At 47.0% G+C, this 23,892-nt stretch overlaps 4 protein-coding genes across 6 annotated transcripts; 3 read left to right on the top strand and 1 right to left on the bottom strand.

Moving 5' to 3' along the window:
- Positions 1-517: 517 nt before the first annotated feature.
- Positions 518-2,954, bottom strand: LOC6616118 (uncharacterized histidine-rich protein DDB_G0274557). Of its 2 annotated transcripts, none has more exons than XM_002040447.2 (3): positions 1,475-2,954; positions 1,338-1,405; positions 518-1,095 (listed from the first exon to the last, which is right to left on the bottom strand). In XM_002040447.2, the coding sequence occupies exons 1-3, from the start codon at positions 1,490-1,492 to the stop codon at positions 690-692; spliced, it is 492 nt and encodes a 163-aa protein (XP_002040483.1). In that variant the 5' UTR covers positions 1,493-2,954; the 3' UTR covers positions 518-689. The 2 variants fall into 2 exon arrangements, with proteins under 2 accessions (XP_002040483.1, XP_032581981.1); XM_032726090.1 differs by having other exon boundaries at positions 1,338-1,898; positions 2,023-2,954.
- Positions 2,955-3,025: 71 nt separating this feature from the next.
- Positions 3,026-10,689, top strand: LOC6616117 (vinculin). 2 transcript variants are annotated; one of them, XM_032726084.1, is made up of 6 exons: positions 3,026-3,100; positions 4,806-4,957; positions 7,185-9,375; positions 9,437-9,567; positions 9,627-10,025; positions 10,158-10,689. In XM_032726084.1, the coding sequence occupies exons 2-6, from the start codon at positions 4,901-4,903 to the stop codon at positions 10,263-10,265; spliced, it is 2,886 nt and encodes a 961-aa protein (XP_032581975.1). In that variant the 5' UTR covers positions 3,026-3,100; positions 4,806-4,900; the 3' UTR covers positions 10,266-10,689. The 2 variants fall into 2 exon arrangements, with proteins under 2 accessions (XP_032581975.1, XP_032581976.1); XM_032726085.1 differs by having other exon boundaries at positions 3,093-3,166.
- Positions 10,690-10,993: 304 nt separating this feature from the next.
- Positions 10,994-12,617, top strand: LOC6616116 (SET domain-containing protein SmydA-8). Its single transcript, XM_032726089.1, has one exon. It carries the CDS (start codon positions 11,557-11,559, stop codon positions 12,484-12,486), a length of 930 nt encoding a protein of 309 aa, XP_032581980.1. The 5' UTR covers positions 10,994-11,556; the 3' UTR covers positions 12,487-12,617.
- An 8,367-nt stretch (positions 12,618-20,984) lies between these two features.
- LOC6616114 (SET domain-containing protein SmydA-8) lies at positions 20,985-23,767 on the top strand. Its single transcript, XM_032724489.1, has 2 exons — positions 20,985-22,080; positions 23,166-23,767. Exons 1-2 carry the CDS (start codon positions 21,130-21,132, stop codon positions 23,601-23,603), a joined length of 1,389 nt encoding a protein of 462 aa, XP_032580380.1. The 5' UTR covers positions 20,985-21,129; the 3' UTR covers positions 23,604-23,767.
- The last annotated feature ends 125 nt before the right edge of the window (positions 23,768-23,892 follow it).

Below are 23,892 nucleotides of genomic sequence, written 5' to 3'. Positions count from 1 at the left end.
TCAATGATGCTGCAAAGGGATAAAACGAATATCACTCGCAATCCTGCCGTAATTTTAATTTTTTTCTTTTGTTTAGAGCCTGTCCTGTCATCGATTATTGGTCCGAACCTATCGGGCTCTATCGCACTTCGATATCAATAAGAAAAATGGTAACACTGCGGTCTGGTATTTAAATTTAAAATTATCTTTATTTTACACACTTGTTGACATTACCTTTAATTCCATTTGTAAACTTAATAATTTCTTAGGTAATTACCTCAATTTTCGTAAACTTCTTATACGTTTTAACAGCAATTAATTGAGTGAAATATAAAATATATTTATTAATGGTAAATTATATCTCCACTAATGTACAATTTTATTCAGAAACATACATGTTGTAACGGCTAAAACTTTCAAACCCCGTTTCTAACATTACGTAGAGCCTAACTTATCGAATAATGGCAATGCTAAAAACCCAATATGAATAACCTTGGCTTTGGTTGCCCTTCACACTTCTCTAAAACTAAGTCCTTCCTCCGATTTAACTTTATTTCCGTTCACACTTAAACCAAGATTAGGCTAGAAAAAAAACAAACAAAAAGGGTGTGTACATATCTAGGGAATCACAAGAAGCCGGGATGATCCGATCGATCGGTCCACGTCTGCCACATCAGGTCAGTCTGCGCCCCCGCTTGGGCGCTACATAGTCAGCGCTCCTCACTGCTGCTCCCGTCACCGCCAATGAAGTCATCCCGCAATCCGCCCCTGTGCTCGTAGTTGTGGTGGTGGTGGATGTGCTCCTCCTCCTCTTCGAGTTCCGGCAGCACTGGAGGCGCCACCGGAGGCGGAAGTGGGTGGTGGTGTTCGTGGTGATCATGATGGTCGTGGTGGTCGTGGTGATCATGGTGATCGTGCTTTTCGTGGTGGTGAATGTGTTCCTTGGTCTGGTGAATCTGGATGGGTCGGTGGTCCTCGTGGATCACCTTCTTCTCCTCCTTCAGGACGAGTGGCTTGTGGTGGTGGTGCACGTGTTTCACCACGGTGTGTATGTGCTTTTCGATTTTCTTGTGAATGGGCACGTGGATCACGATTTTCTTTTTCTTCTGGTGGCCCCTGAAAAAGGATAGCAAATGCATTTTTAATTTAATACATTATTTGATTCGTCTGGAAAATTATTAATATAAACAATTAAACAATTTAGCTAAGTTCGCTTGAAATTATGTTAGCGAGAGTTATTGGCTTTCTATGATTTGAAGTTGTTAATTGTTCGTTAATCTGAATGACGCTTTAAGTTAAGGGCCCTGTGCCGCGATATATCCTCTATCTGGCCCAGTAGTCCCCATGATTATCCATACCCCGCATCCGTTTCCGGCACGCAGACGATCAGCAACACCAGCGCCACCACTATCGAGAGCCTCAGGAGCTGCGAATAGAGGGAGCACGGATATAGGGTGTAATCCTTGTGTAGTTGCAATACCGGGTCGCCACTCACCAAACTGCGGTTATCCATGTCGCTTGGCTTGAGACCCAGGTGCTGAGGTGTTGAAGGCTCCGACGAAGCGGCTGCTTTGATTGCTGCCCCACTGCGACCATTTTATTTATACAGGCGCAGGCCCACGGAATGCGGTGAAATACGAAAACCCCAACGCCAGTTGGCGGCTTCTTCGCTTCCGTGACGCAGTCCACCACCAACGATATGGGCAGAGCCATGGGCCTCGCTCTGCTTTGGTGGAGCCACATTTGGTGGAGCGCCTGCGCACGCGCCGCGAACTAGCTGAGTCACTGTAAAACCTGCAATTTCCATGCATTTCGGATGGCAGCGATCATCGTGTCATGGATTGTGGGTGGTTTTCAGCTTGGGGAGGACTACTCCCCACCGAAACGGAGGCTAGCCCCAAATTTTGAAATCTGCACTGCTAAAAATAAAAAGAAATCACCCGTGTATGTTAAGTATATAAAAGCCCATATCGAAAGTATGGAGCTTGCACATGTATTAGCTACTAATTTTTGCGTTACATTAGAGTTACATTTTGCATTTACCTATCAGATCAAAAGATCCAAAGTCGTCAGCTCGGATCTTCTGAAGCCACCTTTGATGGTCGGCAGCCATTCACCGGATTAATGGGACCCCTGACTTCGGATTTCCCCCGAATTGCAGGGCATGAGAGCTCCGTCCCCGTTGATGGGTTTTACCATTGTTTATTTTCTTTGTTTTTCCGTTTTGTTTCGGCTGTGTGTGAACTTCTTCTAAAGCTATGCCTTTTTTCAGCAGCTCACGCAGACGGAAGGCACGGAAAACTGCACTCAATAGCTAGGAGCCGAAGCCCCACACCGAAGACCCAAACTCAGTCAACGGAAATAGCAGGAGTGCAGCGTGTGTTTAATACTCACAAAGATATGTTGCATGGTCGCCCAGCCCCGGGATTTATTCAGCCCCCGCCCGACTCCCCGGCTAACTTGAGTACATGGCACGTAACACGAGAAATAGAGAAATACGTTACAAATAGATCGCATGCACATGGCGCATATTTCTATTATGCAATCGTACAGGCGATTTGCCAGATTTGCGGGTGTTATTTAATTGCGAATACCGAGCTTGTTTGCTATTCAATTTCAAATGCGATCACTCATAGAATGCGAAGCCTATCGATATCGCTGGCAGTCATCGGTCAGAGTCCCAGCGGCAAGAAGAAGCAGCGGCGGAGAAAGGGGGAAACAGAAAGAGCAAGCGAGCGAGCGAGCAAAAGAATAGAGAACAGCGATAATAGCGTCACCATCGAACAGTGGTCGAAATGACGCATGTTTCTTCTAATTTGATGTTTAATTCGATTTCTTAACTTCGAAACTAATCAAGATAAAAAGGCAGCATGTATGTAAGAAAGTAAATTACATGTATAAGCAAATTTTGTTAAAACAAAATGAGGTAAAAAGCTGTTAATCGGCTGAGCTTCCACAGTTAGAAGAGCCAGAATCTGGGTCCATGACGCCCACTGTGCGCAGGCTGGCTGGCTGAGTGCGCCAGCGTGTGTGTGTGCGCCCCCCAATCGAAATCTTTTTTTAGTATTGAAAGAACAGTCGGGCAAGAAAGTTGGGGCGCGGCAAAATCGAGCCAGACAAAGTAAATAACTAAGCATCGGCATACATATAGGCAGTAATTCCATTCCGATGAATTATCCGTCAACAAGTTGGTGATGAGCAGCAGTGTTTTGCTACATTTAGTTTATTATTCCCCCCTCTACTTATTTGCATTTCTTTTATGTTTTTGTTGTGGTGCGTTTGTGTGTGAACCAATTGTTGCTGCTACTGCTAGAGTAGTAGTGTCGTGATTAATAAATTCCCAGTGACAAAGCCGAAAAAGAAGCAGTGAAGTAATGTGCAACAACAAAGCGATTCCACTTCAAAGAGAGATCACGTTCGGGAGACCCACTTGCTGATTTTTCGAGACTTCGATTTTGTTTGAGTGTATTCTGTGTGAGAGTCTGTGGGCTCAGATCATTATCCCAATCGGGAGCAGTTTGCCTGGGAACAGAATCTGCGATCCATATCCATAATCCCATTGGAGTACTAGGTAGCGCACTTGTAGAGCTTCTGATAAGAAGCTGCGCCGATCAACCTGTCTGATTGGAAGTGTGTGTGTGTTGCTGCAACATTGGCTGGAATTTGTTAGCCATAAATGGACACGAACCGCCAAGTCAATAAACCCATGCCCACATCTCGAATTTTCAAACCGGGCGTTGAGAATGGCGAAAATCAATCGAAAGCAAAATTCCATAAGTGGCGGACGTACATCACAACTATTCCTGTATATTTAGACTTGTATATTTAGATATTCATCTGGCAGAGAGTGTGTGTGCACTGTGTGCAGGTTTGAAAGTCCAGAAATACGCTGTGTTCCCACTGGCTGGAGGGTGAATGAGAGGGGAGACCAGCCGCAGCCCCACTCCGAACACGAACCCAAAATTGGACCCTCCCACGCAGCAGATAGTCTGCCCCCCTCTAGAGGAAGTCGTATTTTCAATGTCTTTGGCGCGAGTTTCGCTTTCGCATTTTCCGCTTTTACCATTTACCACAATTTTCCACCATCTCCCCCGTTTGCCACCTTTTGTCGTAAATCATGGTCAATTACGGTCCGCACCCTGGCCAGTTAGTGCGTCACTGTAGCAGTTCCATTTCCAATCCGATACCCAATATCGACATCCCCCAAAAGTCTGGCGAGTGACCTCACGAGATGCGTCATCGTTATTAAAGCGAAAGCCCCAACAGAAACTGAATCAACAGAACAGATCTGAATCAACAAAACATATGCGAAAAGCAGAAAAAGAAAACTTCAGGCGAAATACCCAGACCCTTGGGAACTTACCTTATCATCTAACGCAGGAAACGACTTTTTGGGAGGGGTCTTTTAAGGACCTTGCGCACTTTTGAACAGGCCAGTTAAATTGATTGTTTACATCAATAGTTGGGAACTTGTATTGGGCACAAGGCCAATTGTTATGCGCTGATCAATTGATTTACATGCTGTAGTTTTCACATCTTCGTTGACTTGCAGCACAGCTCGAACATGGCGTGCCAGTCAATTGGAGTGTGTTGTGCTTGGAAGAATCCATGATTGCTCACAATTTGTTTTTGAAACATATCACTAAACGCATGCCATGACGAAAGGCGAGCGAGATATGGTTACTTTCGCAAGAAACTAGAACGCCACGGCGTGCCTTACTTACTCTTATCTGACAGTTCAGGTGGAATGCGGAGAGATAACCCCCGAGATGCTTGTCCAACTTCGTGCTTCATCTGGTTCATTTACATTTCTTTCGTTCTTTCAGCTCACTACAAATCTAGCCCACGAGAAAGAGAGAGGAACCAGAAACTCTGAGACAACCAAACTGAAAACAGGAAGAAGACGAAAAGCGCAGCTAAAATGCCCGTCTTTCACACAAAAACCATCGAGAGCATTCTAGATCCTGTTGCCCTACAGGTAAGCATCGTCCACGCACGGGGTCCACTCCTTTGGGTTTTGGGTCTGAGGGCTAAACTTCCGTTTCAAGCAAATCTCTCGTCCGCATAGCTATAACTAGTAAGCAAATTGGCGCCCAAGAAGGTAACGTTCCATGGTTATTTAGACGCTGGTTAGAAGGACATGCATACGTACATGCCTGCACTGCACTGGGAAAAGCAACTCTGAAAGTTAAGCTTGACTAGTGAACTCGGTATTTTAATAGATGTATTGTTCTAAAGTAAATTAAACTATTTCACAAAATGTGTTTTAAGTGCATAAAAGACCAACCCGTCCAGTTAACTATGCCTTGTTTGGAAAGCTTGTCCACTTTTCCCAGTGTATGTGTGCGTGGTAGTTGTGACTGCGCACCACTGACTCCACTTTCCACTTTATCGCTTTCCTCACCGCAACTCACTGATCGATATCCTATCGTTAGCTATAGTTGCCATTTGCACCTGATTCCCCCAACTGCATACATGTGGCATGTGTTGGGTGTTCTGCCATATATTATATATAGATTTATGCCACAGTTCCCGCCGCCCTTTCCGATCCGATCGCCCCCTCAATATATATCCATCTATTCATTGGTGCTTCCATCATGAGGCGAAGAGCAAACGCGCGGAGCGGAGGTGATTTGCGATTGGCGATCAGCGATCAGCGTCTTCGTTGTTTTGTTTTCTGGCGTTACTTAACGGGTCTAAAAATAAATGAGGTGGAAATAATAAGAATAAATGTTGATCAGAGGCCAGCGCCAACCTGAGCTTCTGAGGACAGGCAGAATTTTAATTTAATAACGCAACAAATGAAAATGAAAAATCAGGCGGAGCAAAGAAAACAAATAAGTGGCGTTCGGGGCATCGGGACATCGGGGATGGGGGTGCCTTTTGGCCGAGTTCCAAAAATAGCAGCATAAAATACGTTTAGTAAAATCCAACAACGGCGGCAACAACATTCGGCGTCAGCGAGAGGAAAAAACCAAAATAAAAACATTTACGACGGACAAGCCATGAAAATGAAATCATGGCGAAAGCAAAGGCAGAGCAAAAGCAAAGGCTATAGGCTATAGGCTACATGCTTTAGGAGGTGAGGACCGAAGGTGTGGGAGTTGTAGGTGTACCTAGCACATCTGTAGCGACGCGGATGAGTGAGGATTTTGGTCTGAAATCTGTGCCAAAAAGCAAACCCAGTGCATTAGTCATCCGCCGTGGGGCGGATTGAGTGTGGTGGGTGCTGCTGGCAAACAAATGAATTAAAAACGATCATTCAGCACATCAATCAGCGCATGGATACATAAGTCGGGCACACATGTCTCTGTCCATATAATTAGTCGTTGGATGAGCAGCGAGGGGCTTTCCAACTAGCGACTAGGAGCTTAATTGCATAATTAATTAATCAACTAGGCCAATTGCTGCTAATTGCAAAAGTGGCGCCCATCGCGGGGCCTGGAGCAGGAATGTGCCCCCCTGACGTGCAGTGGCTAACCACCTAATCCGCCAGTTTACACCAGTTAAGTCTCAGGTCTTAAGTCTTCGACTTAGCCGCGCTTCGATTTAGTTTCGGTTTAGTGGGGCTCAGTGGAGATTAGCGTCGGCGGACGCTGCGCACTGCTCATTGCCTATAAATAGGCAAATGGCCATGGCCAAAAACACCTTGAGCAGGTGCTGATGTCAAGTCCAAATGCCATGCACCATGTGGCGTTCCATGGCGCCGCCCACGCCCGTTTTCATCTCTAGCGCTCTCCACCAGCTCCCCAAATCGATGAATGAATGGAGCGCGAAGCCGTTGGACTGACGATAAGTCCGAGTGAGCCTGCCGCCGAGCGATCACGCAGCAAGATCATTAACAGTTTTGCTGCCATAAACAACTCCATTGGAATTGATTGATCAATCATCGCGCTTGAACGGGGATGAAGTAATCACATATTACAGATATCCAATTGTTTGGTCTCTAATTCAAAAGCCCACAATTGACGCATCGAATGTGGAACAAGATTGTCAATTCAAACACGAATTATTTTATCGCAATAATACAAGCTGGGGAATTTCTGCGAAGGGTAGATTATATGCTTATATTCAAGGGAGGCCGATTCCTTGTCGAACATCATACATGCCCCAATGCATTTCAAGCTCCACGAACGAATAGCTTCTAGATATACATATATATAAAATCCTGTACTAACGACTGCACTTTTCCCCGTGACCGGCAGGTATCTCGTCTGGTGATCCTGCACGAGGAGGCCGAGGATGGCAACGCAATGCCGGACCTCAGTCGACCGGTGCAGGTGGTGTCGGCGGCAGTGGCCAATCTCGTGAAGGTGGGCCGCGATACGATCAACAGCTCCGACGACAAGATCCTGCGCCAGGACATGCCCTCGGCATTGCACCGCGTGGAGGGTGCCTCGCAGCTGCTGGAGGAGGCGTCCGATATGCTCCGCTCCGACCCGTACTCGGGTCCGGCGCGCAAGAAGCTAATCGAGGGGAGCCGCGGCATTCTGCAGGGCACCTCCTCGCTGCTGCTCTGCTTCGACGAGAGCGAGGTGCGGAAGATCATCCAGGAGTGCAAGAGGGTACTAGACTACTTGGCCGTGGCGGAGGTGATAAACACCATGGAACAGCTGGTGCAGTTCCTGAAGGACCTCTCGCCCTGTCTGAGCAAGGTGCACCGGGAGGTGGGCGCCCGCGAGAAGGAGCTGACCCACCAGGTGCACAGCGAGATATTGGTGCGGTGCTTGGAGCAAGTGAAGACCCTGGCCCCAATCCTCATCTGCAGCATGAAGGTCTACATCCACATTGTGGAGCAGCAGGGCCGCGGTGCTGAGGAAGCGGCTGAGAACAGGAACTACCTGGCCGCCAGGATGAGCGACGAGCTGCAGGAGATCATCCGCGTGCTGCAGCTGACTACCTACGATGAGGACACCAGCGAACTGGACAACCTCACTGTGCTGAAGAAGCTCTCCAATGCCATTTCCAACAAAATGGAGCAGGCCAACGAGTGGCTATCGAATCCCTATGCATTGCGAGGCGGCGTGGGCGAGAAGGCTCTGCGCCAAGTGATCGACAATGCCACCGAGATCTCAGAGCGCTGTCTGCCCCAGGACTCTTATCCCATCCGCAAGCTGGCTGATGAGGTGACGGCTATGGCGAATACCTTGTGCGAGCTGCGCCAGGAAGGCAAGGGCCAGAGTCCCCAGGCGGAGTCCCTGGTCAGGGGCATCCGCGATCGCATGGGAGAGCTCAAATCCCTGGTGCACCAGGCGGTGCTCGGCGTGGACAAGGCTGGAGTTCAGCAGACGGCCCACACCATCCAGGGTCGATTGGAGCAGGCGGTGAAGTGGCTGCAGCACCCGGAAATCAACGATGGTGGCCTCGGAGAGCGGGCTATTAACCTGATTGTTGAGGAGGGCCGCAAGGTAGCCGAGGGCTGCCCCGGCCACCAGAAGGCCGAAATCCAGCAGCTGTGTGACGAAGTGGAGCGCCTCAAACGCCAGGCAGCCGGATCCGGCCCGGCGGCCAAGCAGGCCGCCAAGCAGCTCACCCAGAAGCTCTACGAGCTGAAGGCGGCCATCCAGAACGCCCTGGTCAATCGCATTGTGCAGGACTTCATGGACGTGAGCACCCCGCTGAAACAGTTTACGGAGGCGGTGCTCCAGCCAGAGGGAACACCCGGACGGGAGCAGAACTTCAACCAGAAGTCCAACAACCTGCAGGCCTTCAGCGATCGCGCCTCGAAGACCTCCAGAATGGTGGCCGCCGGTGGAGCCTGCGGCAACAAGAAGATCGCCGAGATTCTGCTCTCTTCCGCCGCCCAGGTGGACTCCCTCACACCCCAGCTAATCAGCGCTGGTCGCATCCGAATGAACTATCCGGGTAGCAAGGCCGCGGACGAGCATCTGCAGAACCTGAAGCAGCAGTACGCGGATACCGTGCTGCGCATGCGCACCCTCTGCGACCAGGCCACGGACCCGGCGGACTTCATTAAAACATCCGAGGAGCACATGCAGGTATACGCCAAGCTCTGTGAGGATGCTATCCATGCCCGCCAGCCGCAGAAGATGGTGGACAACACCTCGAACATTGCCCGCCTGATCAATAGGGTCTTGTTGGTAGCCAAACAGGAGGCGGATAACTCTGAGGATCCGGTCTTCACGGAGCGCTTGAATGCCGCCGCCAACCGGTTGGAGCGTTCGCTGCCAGCCATGGTTGGCGACGCCAAACTGGTGGCCACAAACATTGCCGATCCGGCAGCAGCGGCCGCTTGGAAGAACTCCTTCCAGCGGCTCCTTGGCGATGTGCGTGAGGTGCGAGACGCTATTGCGCCACCGCAGCCACCACCACTGCCCACTTCCCTGCCGCCACCCATTCCCGAGCTGAGCGCCCTGCATCTTTCCAGCCAGAATGGTAAGCATTAACGTCCACATCTATCCCAAAGTATGTGTTAACTGTTTAATGTCTTTGCCAGCCGAGCGTGCGCCTCCACGCCCACCACTGCCAAGGGAAGGATTGGCGCCAGTGCGTCCGCCACCTCCGGAAACGGATGATGAGGACGAGGGCGTCTTCCGCACGATGCCACATGCCAATCAGCCCATCTTGGTGAGTAAAACTGCCACTTGGACCGTTAGATTGGCTACTAATCCGCTTTTTGCCCGTAGATCGCCGCCCGTGGCTTGCACCAGGAGGTGCGCCAGTGGTCGTCCAAGGACAACGAGATCATTGCGGCCGCCAAGCGCATGGCCATCCTGATGGCCCGCCTCAGCGAGCTGGTGCTGTCCGACTCGAGGGGCAGCAAGCGGGAGCTGATCGCCACCGCCAAGAAGATCGCCGAGGCCTCCGAGGACGTGACCCGATTGGCCAAGGAGTTGGCCCGCCAGTGCACTGATCGCCGCATCCGCACCAACCTGCTCCAGGTCTGCGAACGCATCCCAACCATCGGCACCCAGCTGAAAATCCTGTCCACCGTGAAGGCCACGATGCTGGGCGCCCAGGGATCCGACGAGGATCGCGAGGCCACCGAGATGCTCGTGGGCAATGCCCAGAACCTGATGCAGAGCGTAAGTCTCAAAGTGCTTAGTAATTGTCTAGCCTAATTCACAGGAAGGAGTCGCCATTCCTGGAACTTCTGGGCTGAACCTTTACCAGTTCCTTTTCATTGCTAAATCCTCTCTTTCAATGTGCGATTCCAGGTGAAGGAGACGGTGCGCGCCGCCGAGGGAGCCAGCATCAAGATCCGGTCGGATCAAACCAGCAATCGTTTGCAATGGGTGCGCCGACAGCCGTGGTACCAGTACTAGGCGATTGTCAGTGCCTACGGGGAAGCTGGAGCAAGGCACCTGACCATCTGCCCACCGCCCTCAACCCACCTGACCGAATGCCGCCAGCCGCGTGCCTTGTGTAACATACAAAGCTAAACACTAATCTTAATGATTTCTATTTTAAATGTTAATCCCTAATCGGTTCCATCTGACCGCCAGTTATGTAAGTGCCTGCAACTATTTATTATGTGCTCCAAGAACTTGTGCTCGTGTCCCCGTCCCCGCCCCCGTGCCCCTTCCTCAGCCCATTTCCCTTACCCCACCCGATCCTATGCTGATTTTGTTTCGATAATTTTAATAAACACATTAATTATTAAGCGTGCAATAAAGCAAAGCGAAAGCCACGGAAAAGAGAGAGGAACAGGAAAGCAATATGTACATAAAGCAGTCAGATTTAAGCGAATGCAACGTATATAATAAGAGACCATTTGCAATGGGCTTGCGCTCCAAGGAAACTAGAATCGCCCCTCCATCGTATTTGTAGTGTACTAACAGAAGCATTTATCGAAGCCCTTGTTTGCGTTTCAGAGTCCAGTTTATGTTCGAAATCTAACTCACTAAAACAGCGACGGATGCGCGAAGCCCAAGTTTTAACTCAAAACGATGTGTGTCATGTTTAATATAAAATAAAATAAAACTGAACATCGAGTGTTTATTTGGTGGACTGGTTCTTTTGTTACGTTGAACTTAATGTGACCCACTTGACTTCCTTTCGCTTAGCATTTACGCTTGCGCCTGAAAGTATGCTATGATTGCTCCTCTTCTGTGAGGCACTTCCCCACAATCCGTATTCGCCATGTTGCCGTGGAACAACAAATCGCGCCTGCAGGTAAAAATATTACGTATACGTAGTTGCTGCAAGTACTTAATTAAGTACTTAGTAATTAATCATACGCAGTGTTGCTTACCACAAATATTACGCGTTGAGAAAAGTTAAGGCTAAAATTCAGCACACGCAAAAATAAATCAGTTTATATGTATATGTTTATTAATTGCTTAAAAGTACATATAAATGTTTGAGCGATGCCCTCAGTGGGTTAACAACAATTCCAATAAAAGGCTAGTGTTTATTTTCCGACGGCAGCATATCCGCCAGCTGTGCCTGTCCAGCGAGCAGTCGGGAAATCCGAGAGCCACCACACTATAATTAGCTGTCACTCCGAGAAAAGCGAGAAAACTCGCACGATCAGAGAGTTTCCGAAGCGGCAGCGGTCAGTAGCGTTTTGGTTATCGACGGAATCAAGAGAGAGTTGCCCTTACTGCAGCCGATATGTCCACTAGCACACCTGTTCCAGAGGAACCGAGATCCTCGAACCAAATGACCATCAGTGCGTCCACACAGGAATTAGCCGAGCTGATAAACATCCACCTGGGTGACCTGCGACCGCAGGAGCCCTCTTGGCGGGTGGCCGACTCACCTATTTCCGGTAGGGGCATCTTTGCCACCAGAGAAATAGCCGCTGGCGAGGAGCTCTTCCGTGAGCACACGCTGCTGGTGGGTCCAACAGCTCATCGGTCCACGAATCTGCGCACTTGCACCCTCTGCTATCGCCTGATTCCGGGCTCCACGGACTCGGCAGCCCTCTGCCCAGCCGGATGCGGATTACCAGTTTGCTCGGAGTGCTGGGACTCCACGCGTCACGACCTAGAGTGCAAGCTCTTTCGCAAGTGGAAGCCTCTGGAGAGCCAGAGAATCGAACCCCGCGCCCTCAGGATTCTTAGTGTTGTGCGATGCTTCTTTCTGGACGAAGCCAGCCGAAAGTTGCTGTATGCCATGCAGGCCAATATGGATCGGTACTATATGCAGGAGGTCCAGCGGGCTGCCGATTGCTTTGAGCACTTTCCGCGGGAGCAGGACATGTTGGACTACTTCTATCGCACCATCTGTGCCTTCAACACCAACGCCTTCGAAAGCCGAAGCAATGTGGATGGCCACGAGGTGTTGGTGCGCGCGCTGTTCCCTTTGGCTGGACTCTTGAACCACCAGTGCACCCCAAATGCTGCGCACCACTTCGAAAACGGAGAAACCATTGTGGTGTGCGCCACTGAACGGATTCCAGCTGGAGCCGAGATCACCATGTCGTACGCCAAGTTACTTTGGTCCACGCTGGCTAGAAAAATATTCCTCGGAATGACTAAACACTTCATCTGCAAGTGCGTTCGATGCCAAGATCCCACGGTGAGTTCACTTGTAAGCTGATTTTCCATTTGGATGAGGCACTGCATCGCAAGCGCGCCACAGGGAGCGGGAGTGTCGCTATTGCTGAGAAGTGCCACCGAAATAACTCAGTCGGTAGGGCCGAAAAATGTCATCACAGGGGCATACGAGAAGGGGACTTTCGACACAGACATTTAAGATTCTCAGCAGATTTGAACTCAGTGATTTCTAGGAAGTCATTTGATGTTACAATATTATGTAGCTTATCTAAATGCTTTGTTGCTAGGTAGAAAGCCCCAAGTTAGACGCCCATGGGGAATGCAAGTGTGAGCGCGAGAGAAACATCCGATGAGCAATAGTCAATGCGATTAAGTGAATGATTAAGTCAAGGCGGCTGGCCGAAAGCGAAAGCACAAGATGATCCCAAAATGTGTCCACATAGAGGATCTGCCTTCAGTGAGTGAGTACTGGTTTTGTTGTCAAGAAAAGCTGACAGACGAGTAATCAAGATAACTTCCTGATGAACGAAACAAATAAGATGCATGTTCCCACACACAAAAATTTCGATACCATTATAATAACTATCTTCTTTAAATGACATCTTGCTGGCTATCGCACTGGGGGCAATAACCAACTAAACTGTTTGCCCACAATGTAGTAGTCGGTATATTTTATTGTATGATACGATTCGGGCAGTCTGCCAATACTGACATAATGGAGGCGCCCCAACTAGTTCAAGTACCCACACATACCGCATAGCCTACACTGAATTACTTATTTATTCAAATTCGAATACTGTCAAAGATCGTATAGCGCGTCAAAACAGCCTATTGCCTCTCTTCTCTTCAATACCCCTGTGACCCAGTCGCACGTCAATCCACTAAAATACTAGGTTTTCCTTTTGTATTCGCTCCCTCTGTGCGCCTTTAAATATAAAATTTTAGCACAAATTCTTGAAAACTTAAGCGGAATACCCAGCCAACGGCCTAACGATAAAGAATCATTTGAAATTTGCCGATCCGCCTACCCTTTCTATTTGGGAAAAAAGTTGTGTATTCACTTCTGCTCTCGGCACTAAGTAACGAAAGCAGTGATTGAATTCCAGTTCGCCTGGTAGTTTAAACGGAAAAATCTCTCAATTTGGCTTACAAAATGCGCATTTTTGTGCAAAATTTTTGGATTTTTCGATTTTAGATACCAGGCGATGATAATCAGTAGCGGGTGTCTACTGAAAACCAACTTATCTTTGGTCACCTCCTGGAATTCCAGTTCGCCTGGTAATTTAAACCGAAAAATCTCTCAATTTGGCTTACAAAATGCGCATTTTTGTGCAAAATTTTTGAATTTTTCGATTTTAGATACCAGGCGATGATAATCAGTAGTGGGTGTCTACTGAAAACCAACTTATCGTTGGTCACCTTCTGGAATTCTTGTTCGCCTGGTAATTTAAACCGAAAAATCTCTCAATTTGGCTTACAAAATGCGCATTTTTGTGCAAAATTTTTGAATTTTTCGATTTTAGATACCAAGCGATGATAATCAGTAGCGGGTGTCTACTGAAAACCAACTTACGTTGTCACCTTCTGGATTTCTTGTTCGCCTGGTAATTTAAACCGAAAAATCTCTCATTTTGCTTACAAAATGCGCATTTTTGTGCAAATTTTTGAATTTTTCGATTTTAGATACCAGGCGATGATAATCAGTAGCGGGTGTCTACTGAAAACCAACTTACCGTTGGTCACCTTCTGGATTTCTTGTTCGCCTGGTAATTTAAACCGAAAAATCTCTCAATTTGGCTTACAAAATGCGCATTTTTGTGCAAAATTTTTGAATTTTTCGATTTTAGATACCAGGCGATGATAATCAGTAGCGGGTGTCTACTGAAAACCAACTTATCGTTGGTCACCTTCTGGATTTCTTGTTCGCCTGGTAATTTAAACCGAAAAATCTCTCAATTTTGCTTACAAAATGCGCATTTTTGTGCAAAATTTTTGGATTTTTCGATTTTAGATACCAAGCGATGATAATCAGTAGCGGGTGTCTACTGAAAACCAACTTACCGTTGGTCACCTTCTGGATTTCTTGTTCGCCTGGTAATTTAAACCGAAAAATCTCTCAATTTTGCTTACAAAATGCGCATTTTTGTGCAAAATTTTTGGATTTTTCGATTTTAGATACCAAGCGATGATAATCAGTAGCGGGTGTCTACTGAAAACCAACTTATCTTTGGTCACCTCCTGGAATTCCAGTTCGCCTGGTAATTTAAACCGAAAAATCTCTCAATTTGGCTTACAAAATGCGCATTTTTGTGCAAAATTTTTGAATTTTTCGATTTAGATACCAGGCGATGATAATCAGTAGTGGGTGTCTACTGAAAACCAACTTATCGTTGGTCACCTTCTGGATTTCTTGTTCGCCTGGTAATTTAAACCGAAAAATCCCTCAATTGGCTTACAAAATGCGCATTTTTGTGCAAAATTTTTGGATTTTTCGATTTTAGATACCAAGCGATGATAATCAGTAGCGGGTGTCTACTGAAAACCAACTTATCTTTGGTCACCTCCTGGAATTCCAGTTCGCCTGGTAATTTAAACCGAAAAATCTCTCAATTTGGCTTACAAAATGCGCATTTTTGTGCAAAATTTTTGAATTTTTCGATTTTAGATACCAGGCGATGATAATCAGTAGTGGGTGTCTACTGAAAACCAACTTATCGTTGGTCACCTTCTGGAATTCGTGTTCGCCTGGTAATTTAAACCGAAAAATCTCTCAATTTTGCTTACAAAATGCGCATTTTTGTGCCAAATTTTTGGATTTTTCGATTTTAGATACCAGGCGATGATAATCAGTAGCGGGTGTCTACTGAAAACCAACTTATCTTTGGTCACCTTCTGGATTTCTTGTTCGCCTGGTAATTTAAACCGAAAAATCTCTCAATTTGGCTTACAAAATGCGCATTTTTGTGCAAAATTTTTGAATTTTTCGATTTTAGATACCAGGCGATGATAATCAGTAGTGGGTGTCTACTGAAAACCAACTTATCGTTGGTCACCTTCTGGAATTCTTGTTCGCCTGGTAATTTAAACCGAAAAATCTCTCAATTTGGCTTACAAAATGCGCATTTTTGTGCAAAATTTTTGAATTTTTCGATTTTAGATACCAGGCGATGATAATCAGTAGCGGGTGTCTACTGAAAACCAACTTATCGTTGGTCACCTCTGGATTTCTGTTCGCCTGGTAATTTAAACCGAAAAATCTCTCAATTTGCTTACAAAATGCGCATTTTTGTGCAAAATTTTTGAATTTTTCGATTTTAGATACCAGGCGATGATAATCAGTAGCGGGTGTCTACTGAAAACCAACTTATCGTTGGTCACCTTCTGGAATTCTTGTTCGCCTGGTAATTTAAACCGAAAAATCTCTCAATTTTGCTTACAAAATGCGCATTTTTGTGCAAATTTTTTTTTTCGATTTTAGATACCAGCGATGATAATCAGTAGCGGGTGTCTACTTTCTTGGTCACTTCTGGATTTTGTTCGCTGGTAATTTAAACCGAAAAATCTCTCATTTGCTTACAAAATGCGCATTTTTGTGCAAATTTTTGATTTTTCGATTTTAGATACCAGCGATGATAATCAGTAGGGGTGTCTACTGAAAACCAACTTATCGTTGGTCACCTTCTGGAATTCTGTTCGCCTGGTAATTTAAACCGAAAAATCTCTCAATTTAGCTTACAAAATGCGCATTTTTGTGCAAAATTTTTGAATTTTTCGATTTTAGATACCAGGCGATGATAATCAGTAGCGGGTGTCTACTGAAAACCAACTTATCGTTGGTCACCTTCTGGATTCTTGTTCGCCTGGTAATTTAAACCGAAAAATCTCTCAATTTTGCTTACAAAATGCGCATTTTTGTGCAAAATTTTTGATTTTTCGATTTTAGATACCAGGCGATGATAATCAGTAGCGGGTGTCTACTGAAAACCAACTTATCGTTGGTCACCTTCTGGAATTCTTGTTCGCCTGGTAATTTAAACCGAAAAATCTCTCAATTTTGCTTACAAAATGCGCATTTTTGTGCAAAATTTTTGGATTTTTCGATTTTAGATACCAAGCGATGATAATCAGTAGCGGGTGTCTACTGAAAACCAACTTACGTTGGTCACCTTCTGGATTTCTTGTTCGCCTGGTAATTTAAACCGAAAAATCTCTCAATTTGCTTACAAAATGCGCATTTTTGTGCAAAATTTTTGGATTTTTCGATTTTAGATACCAAGCGATGATAATCAGTAGCGGGTGTCTACTGAAAACCAACTTATCTTTGGTCACCTCCTGGAATTCCAGTTCGCCTGGTAATTTAAACCGAAAAATCTCTCAATTTGGCTTACAAAATGCGCATTTTTGTGCAAAATTTTTGAATTTTTCGATTTTAGATACCAGGCGATGATAATCAGTAGTGGGTGTCTACTGAAAACCAACTTATCGTTGGTCACCTTCTGGAATTCGTGTTCGCCTGGTAATTTAAACCGAAAAATCTCTCAATTTTGCTTACAAAATGCGCATTTTTGTGCCAAATTTTTGGATTTTTCGATTTTAGATACCAGGCGATGATAATCAGTAGCGGGTGTCTACTGAAAACCAACTTATCTTTGGTCACCTTCTGGATTTCTTGTTCGCCTGGTAATTTAAACCGAAAAATCTCTCAATTTGGCTTACAAAATGCGCATTTTTGTGCAAAATTTTTGAATTTTTCGATTTTAGATACCAGGCGATGATAATCAGTAGTGGGTGTCTACTGAAAACCAACTTATCGTTGGTCACCTTCTGGAATTCTTGTTCGCCTGGTAATTTAAACCGAAAAATCTCTCAATTTGGCTTACAAAATGCGCATTTTTGTGCAAAATTTTTGAATTTTTCGATTTTAGATACCAGGCGATGATAATCAGTAGCGGGTGTCTACTGAAAACCAACTTATCGTTGGTCACCTTCTGGATTTCTTGTTCGCCTGGTAATTTAAACCGAAAAATCTCTCAATTTTGCTTACAAAATGCGCATTTTTGTGCAAAATTTTTGGATTTTTCGATTTTAGATACCAAGCGATGATAATCAGTAGCGGGTGTCTACTGAAAACCAACTTATCGTTGGTCACCTTCTGTATTTCTTGTTCGCCTGGTAATTTAAACCGAAAAATCTCTCAATTTTGCTTACAAAATGCGCATTTTTGTGCAAAATTTTTGGATTTTTCGATTTTAGATACCAAGCGATGATAATCAGTAGCGGGTGTCTACTGAAAACCAACTTATCTTTGGTCACCTCCTGGAATTCCAGTTCGCCTGGTAATTTAAACCGAAAAATCTCTCAATTTGGCTTACAAAATGCGCATTTTTGTGCAAAATTTTTGAATTTTTCGATTTTAGATACCAGGCGATGATAATCAGTAGTGGGTGTCTACTGAAAACCAACTTATCGTTGGTCACCTTCTGGATTTCTTGTTCGCCTGGTAATTTAAACCGAAAAATCCCTCAATTGGCTTACAAAATGCGCATTTTTGTGCAAAATTTTTGGATTTTTCGATTTTAGATACCAAGCGATGATAATCAGTAGCGGGTGTCTACTGAAAACCAACTTATCTTTGGTCACCTCCTGGAATTCCAGTTCGCCTGGTAATTTAAACCGAAAAATCTCTCAATTTGGCTTACAAAATGCGCATTTTTGTGCAAAATTTTTGAATTTTTCGATTTTAGATACCAGGCGATGATAATCAGTAGCGGGTGTCTACTGAAAACCAACTACTCGTTGGTCACCTCCTGGAATTCCAGTTCGCCTGGTAGTTTAAACCGAAAAATATCTAAATTTGGCATACAAAATACGCATTGTTGTGCAAAATTTTTGAATTTTTCGATTTTAGATACCAGGCGATGATAATCAGTAGCGGGTGTCTACTGAAAACCAACTTATCGTTGGTCACCTTCTGGAATTCGTGTTCGCCTGGTAATTTAAACCGAAAAATCTCTCAATTTTGCTTACAAAATGCGCATTTTTGTGCCAAATTTTTGGATTTTTCGATTTTAGATACCAGGCGATGATAATCAGTAGCGGGTGTCTACTGAAAACCAACTTATCTTTGGTCACCTTCTGGATTTCTTGTTCGCCTGGTAATTTAAACCGAAAAATCTCTCAATTTTGCTTACAAAATGCGCATTTTTGTGCAAAATTTTTGGATTTTTCGATTTTAGATACCAGGCGATGATAATCAGTAGTGGGTGTCTACTGAAAACCAACTACTCGTTGGTCACCTCCTGGAATTCCAGTTCGCCTGGTAGTTTAAACCGAAAAATATCTAAATTTGGCATACAAAATACGCATTGTTGTGCAAAATTTTTGAATTTTTCGATTTTAGATACCAGGCGATGATAATCAGTAGTGGGTGTCTACTGAAAACCAACTACTCGTTGGTCACCTCCTGGAATTCCAGTTCGCCTGGTAGTTTAAACCGAAAAATTTCTCAATTTGGCTTACAAAATGCGCTTTTTTGTGCAACATTTTTGAATTTTTCGATTTTAGATACCAGGCGATGATAATCAGTAGTGGGTGTCTACTGAAAACCAACTTATCGTTGGTCACCTTCTGGAATTCTTGTTCGCCTGGTAATTTAGACCGAAATATCCCACAATTTGCCTTATTTGGTTTATCGTACCAGGCGATCATAATCAGTATAAGGTGTCTACTGAAAACCAACTAGGGAATCAGAGTTAACTTTATTTAATAGAAATAATCTTTTTGTGGTTTTTTAGATATCACTTCGCAAAATGAAGACGCACAGATACGAAACGTACTGTGTTTTGCAGCTGACAACCTTAGCAATCGACCCATTTCACTTTTTAGATCATTTGGTAAAAATCACTTTTTGTGGTCGATAATGCCCAAACGCACCCTATAATTTTTCGGTTAGTATTCACGCTTTTTGATATTTGGCATTCGAGTGCGTTCTATTCGCCTTATGCCCCGCTTAGTCTAGCTTCCGTTCGATTGGGCCAATAAAATGCGAGTAAAAGTGAAAATAGATTTGGAATGTGGGCGAACTATAAGTTGCTGGCGGCGCGTGGCAGGAGCAGGGAGAACGGAGGTCGTACGCTTTAGAACTGATTTACGTATTACTGCAGAGGATGGGCGTGGCAGGACGAACTCACTCCACTTCGTGACATGTGACAGTGCGTGACATTCGCGGCGGAAAGTGAACAGCTGGGAGTGGAGCCACCCCAATCCTGGTCATGGTCCTGGTACTGGTCCTGCTCCCCACCAGGTCACGTGTTGCGACGCTCACCTCGTTTTGCCGCCTGGTGTCTCCGACCCCTTGGCCCCTGGAACACGCAACTCGTTGGCCAGCGAAGCCCTAATTTATGTCCCGGCCACACGCACTGCCATATGTAGTGAAAGCCGCAGAAAGTGGGTTGCACTGCCAGCCAGGATTGTTGTACTCAACACTCTACAAGGCTTACAGGCCTATTACGTCGTACACACATTTTTGGCCAGTGTAGCAGAGTGGGAGACAAACGCGCTTGGAATCAATGGCCGTTCAGATTGTCGTAGGGCGACTGAAATCGGATGGAGATGTTGATAGCGATGGGAAGGTGGTGGAGGTGGGGATGAGATGGGGATGAGAGGGGGAAGGGTGGATGGTGCTCCTATGGCTTCGCTTCAGTTTATGGCGTCCATAACCAACCGCAAGCAGGCTTAGGTGAAGGGGGTGGGGTGGTAGCCACACTGAGGTGTTTGGCGAACAAATTGACAGTGGGAAATGTTCTTTGATGGCTGCATCAGTGCCTCTCACTATGCCCCTCGCGATCGTCCACCCCCGATGGCTGCCCACTGGCGAATCCAATTGAACGCAACAATAGCAACCACAGCAGCGGCAGCAAGAACCACGCGGCAACAACAGCTCAAGCACAAATTGAATAAGAGTCAAAAGTAAAATCCGCTTTGCGTCGTCCCAGCCAAATGTCTCTATTTCCCGGTGGCGCACCAAGTGGCTCCACGTTCCCGACTTCGAAAACGTTCCCAAACCGCTTATCGCGGAGTAAAAACTTTTCTGCTTCTCACAAAAAGTGTTGAACTTTTGTATCAAGCTGCCTAAAAATAAACCGAATTTTGGCCAAAACAATGAACATAATGCTCAAGTTCTTTCCTTCGGGGAAAATGTTATTTTGGATTTCGTAAATGGGAACTTGGCGGCGAGTGTGTGCTTTCAGTGTGCGTGTGCCTTGGAAAAAATCATATTTGACTGTTGTCGCTGTTGTCCCCCCTTGCCACACATTTGCCCGTTCCACAGCTATCGGCCCCTCTTCGCCTATCGCCTTCCCCCGTTCCCTGGTGGATGCCTCTAATTTGTGTTTTTTTAGTTGTGTCTAATGCTCTCCGAGGGCGTCGGTGTGTCCACGTCATAAGCGTCGCTGCTTTGCTGGGTTGCTTCCACTGTCGGCAGTCAGTTGTTGCTGTTGTTGCTGATGTGCTCGGTGTTGCTGCTGCTGCTGCCGCTGCTCATGTTGCTGCTGTCGTCGCTGTCGCCACTATATCGCTGCTATTCCCGCGTAGTCCGCCCAGATGCGCGGAGACATCTTCACTCGCCGAGTTGCCGCGCGTCGCGTTGGTTCGCCGCAGTTCCGACCGACCTCCCACCGCAGTCGCCATGTCTACTGCTGCCCAGTGCCCGCCCCCTCGCCCAGGCGGTGGTGGAGGAGACACCACTCTGGCCGCCCTGGGCGCCCACATGGCCCCCTGTCGCGACACCACGCCTGAGCAGCTGGCCCAGCTGATAGACGCCCATTTGGGGGATCTGCGCCAAGAGCAGCCCAACTGGACCATCAGCTCATCCCCGGTGGCCGGTCGCGGGGTGTTTGCCACCAGAGACATAGCCGCCGGCGAGCTGATCTTCCAGGAGCGAGCCCTGGTCACCGGGCCGACGGCGAGAAAGGGCCAACTGAGCAGCTGCATCTGCTGCCATGAGACCCTGCCGCAAACGGGATTCCTTTGCCGGCATCGCTGCACCCTGCCCGTATGCGAAACCTGTTCGGATTCCGAGGAACACCAGGCGGAGTGCGAGCACTTCCGTCGCTGGCAGCCCAAGGACGTGGATGCGGAGCAGGAGCAGGTGAATCCTATGTCGCTGAGGATCCTCACCGCAGTGAGGGTCTTCCACTTGGGCAAGGAACAGCGACATCTTGTGGACGCCATGCAAGCGAACGCGGAGCGCGCTTACCGGCGGGAGATCATCCAGGCGGCCCAGTGCTTCCGGAACTTCCCCACCACGGATCGGATGTTCATGGACCAGCTGTTTCGGATCGTGGGCGTGCTCAATACGAATGCCTTCGAGGCCCCCTGCCGCTCTGGTGGCCACGAGACGCTACTGCGCGGTCTGTTCCCGCTCACGGCGATCATGAACCACGAGTGCACCCCGAACGCTAGTCACTACTTCGAAAACGGTCGACTGGCGGTGGTTCGGGCTGCGCGCGATATTCCCAAGGGCGGCGAGATTACCACGACCTACACCAAAATCCTCTGGGGCAACCTCACCCGGAATATCTTCCTCAAGATGACCAAGCACTTTGCCTGCGACTGCGTGCGGTGTAACGACAATACTGTGAGTACGGTACCAATGGGAATCCTGGTCTCCTTGGGTAATCCTTTCTCCTCCCTTGACCCATTTCTTCAGCACCATCTGCAAGCTTTAGCTTCTGCCAATGGTAATTTCTAGGCTGATTGAGTTTCTTCATGGTTAATAGCCATCTTCGTCAAACTCTCTACCAATCCTCTTGTTCCGAACCTACTTGAAAGCTATCATTTCTCCCTATCCGGCAGATACCGAAACTCCAACTGCATCGAGACCATCGCAATCTATTTGTCCCAAAACAAGAAACAATAATTGAAATTTGAAAAGCATTTCACTTGAATTTCGGGCAATTTTCTTGGCCAACGCCGATGTCACCGACGCTGGGAAAGTGCGCGTGTGGTAGGGATGTGAGTGGCATGGGCATATATGTATGTACGTCCGCGATCCACATATCCGGCCGGCCACATCTATTTATGTGGCCGCTCTCTGCCGCTCTGGGATGAGTTGAATAATTTCCTCTGGCGTTGGCAGTGGCCGCTGGCCAGGCCCCCTGACACAAATGCGTTCCCTAATTAAATTAGTTATATGATTTGCATCAACCAGGGCCCAGGGGTGCGCCCAAGGGGGGTGTCCACCAAATAGCCAAAGGGGGCAAAATTTGGTAACAGACACACGCGCTTTTGCCTGCTAAAATGACTCCCTGATGGGCTTAGTAACGCAATTACTTGTTGGGAGTTGGGAGAGTTTGAGACATCTTAGTCACAGCCCTGCAGTCGTAAGACAGTTCCATACTTGCCATTATATATACACCTTAAACGCACGTTTAAAACAAGACCTTCGAGGCATACATTATCAGTCCATTTTGCCTATATGCCTTCAATGCGGGTATCAAAAGTTCGCCCCACTAACACACACCCCCAAAATTTCCATGAGCATGACACACAGAATGTTAATTTTGATTTCGATTTCCATTTCGATTCGGGGTGGAACCAACTGTACGCCGTGAATGGACAGAGGCGGACGTGAACCCGCCGGATCTTTGACTTGAGATTCCACGCCCGATCCCCTGATTCCCCCCCAAGTCCTTCGATCCACTGACCATTGCCTTCTTGCAGGAAAACGGCACCTACTTGTCGGCGCTTTTCTGCCGGGAACAGGGCTGCCGTGGCCTGGTGATTCCCGTCCAGACTCGGACACTGCAGCCGGACTGGCGGTGCATCACTTGCGAGATCGTGTTCCCGCACGCGAAGATGGCCAAGTACCAGGACTTCGCGCTGAACACCATCAACAACCGGATCAACTCGTGCAGTGTCCAGGACATGATCCACTTCATCAACGAGCTGTGTCCGCGCTTCTGTCCCTCCTCGAACTACGTCCTGATCGAGGCCAAGCTGAATGTGATCTGGAGGATGACGCGGTTCGACCACGAGGAGTACACTCCGGAGGAGATGGGCCACATGGATCGCTACCGCGAGGAAGTGTTGGCCATCCTCCACAAGCTGGGAGCCGGAGAGTGCACCCTAAAGAAGCTGATCACCGGGGAGATCCAGTGATTCATATTCAGCTTCAAAACTTCATTTTTTTTAGGTGTGAATGAGTGAGTGCTTTTGTGAATGCGTACTTTTCGGGGTTTGGTGAATCGCATCCGAGCCCTTTGTTGCTATTTTATTCGTAGTCACTTAAGAATCCAATAAACACCGAATCCTTTCGAACTATATCTGCAATCCGTTTTTCATGTGGACCCCTTCCGCGGAACGCCTCTGTGCCCTGACAATAAATATGAATAGCCAACTAGCCACGAAGATCACCGGCCTGCGATTGACCAACAAGTTGAAAATTGCC

Source organism: Drosophila sechellia, chromosome X (assembly GCF_004382195.2).
Source record: "Drosophila sechellia strain sech25 chromosome X, ASM438219v1, whole genome shotgun sequence".
NCBI lineage: Eukaryota > Metazoa > Arthropoda > Insecta > Diptera > Drosophilidae > Drosophila > Drosophila sechellia.
The sequence above is the reverse complement of the archived record's forward strand: the minus strand, read 5'-3'. Positions and strand labels throughout refer to the sequence as shown.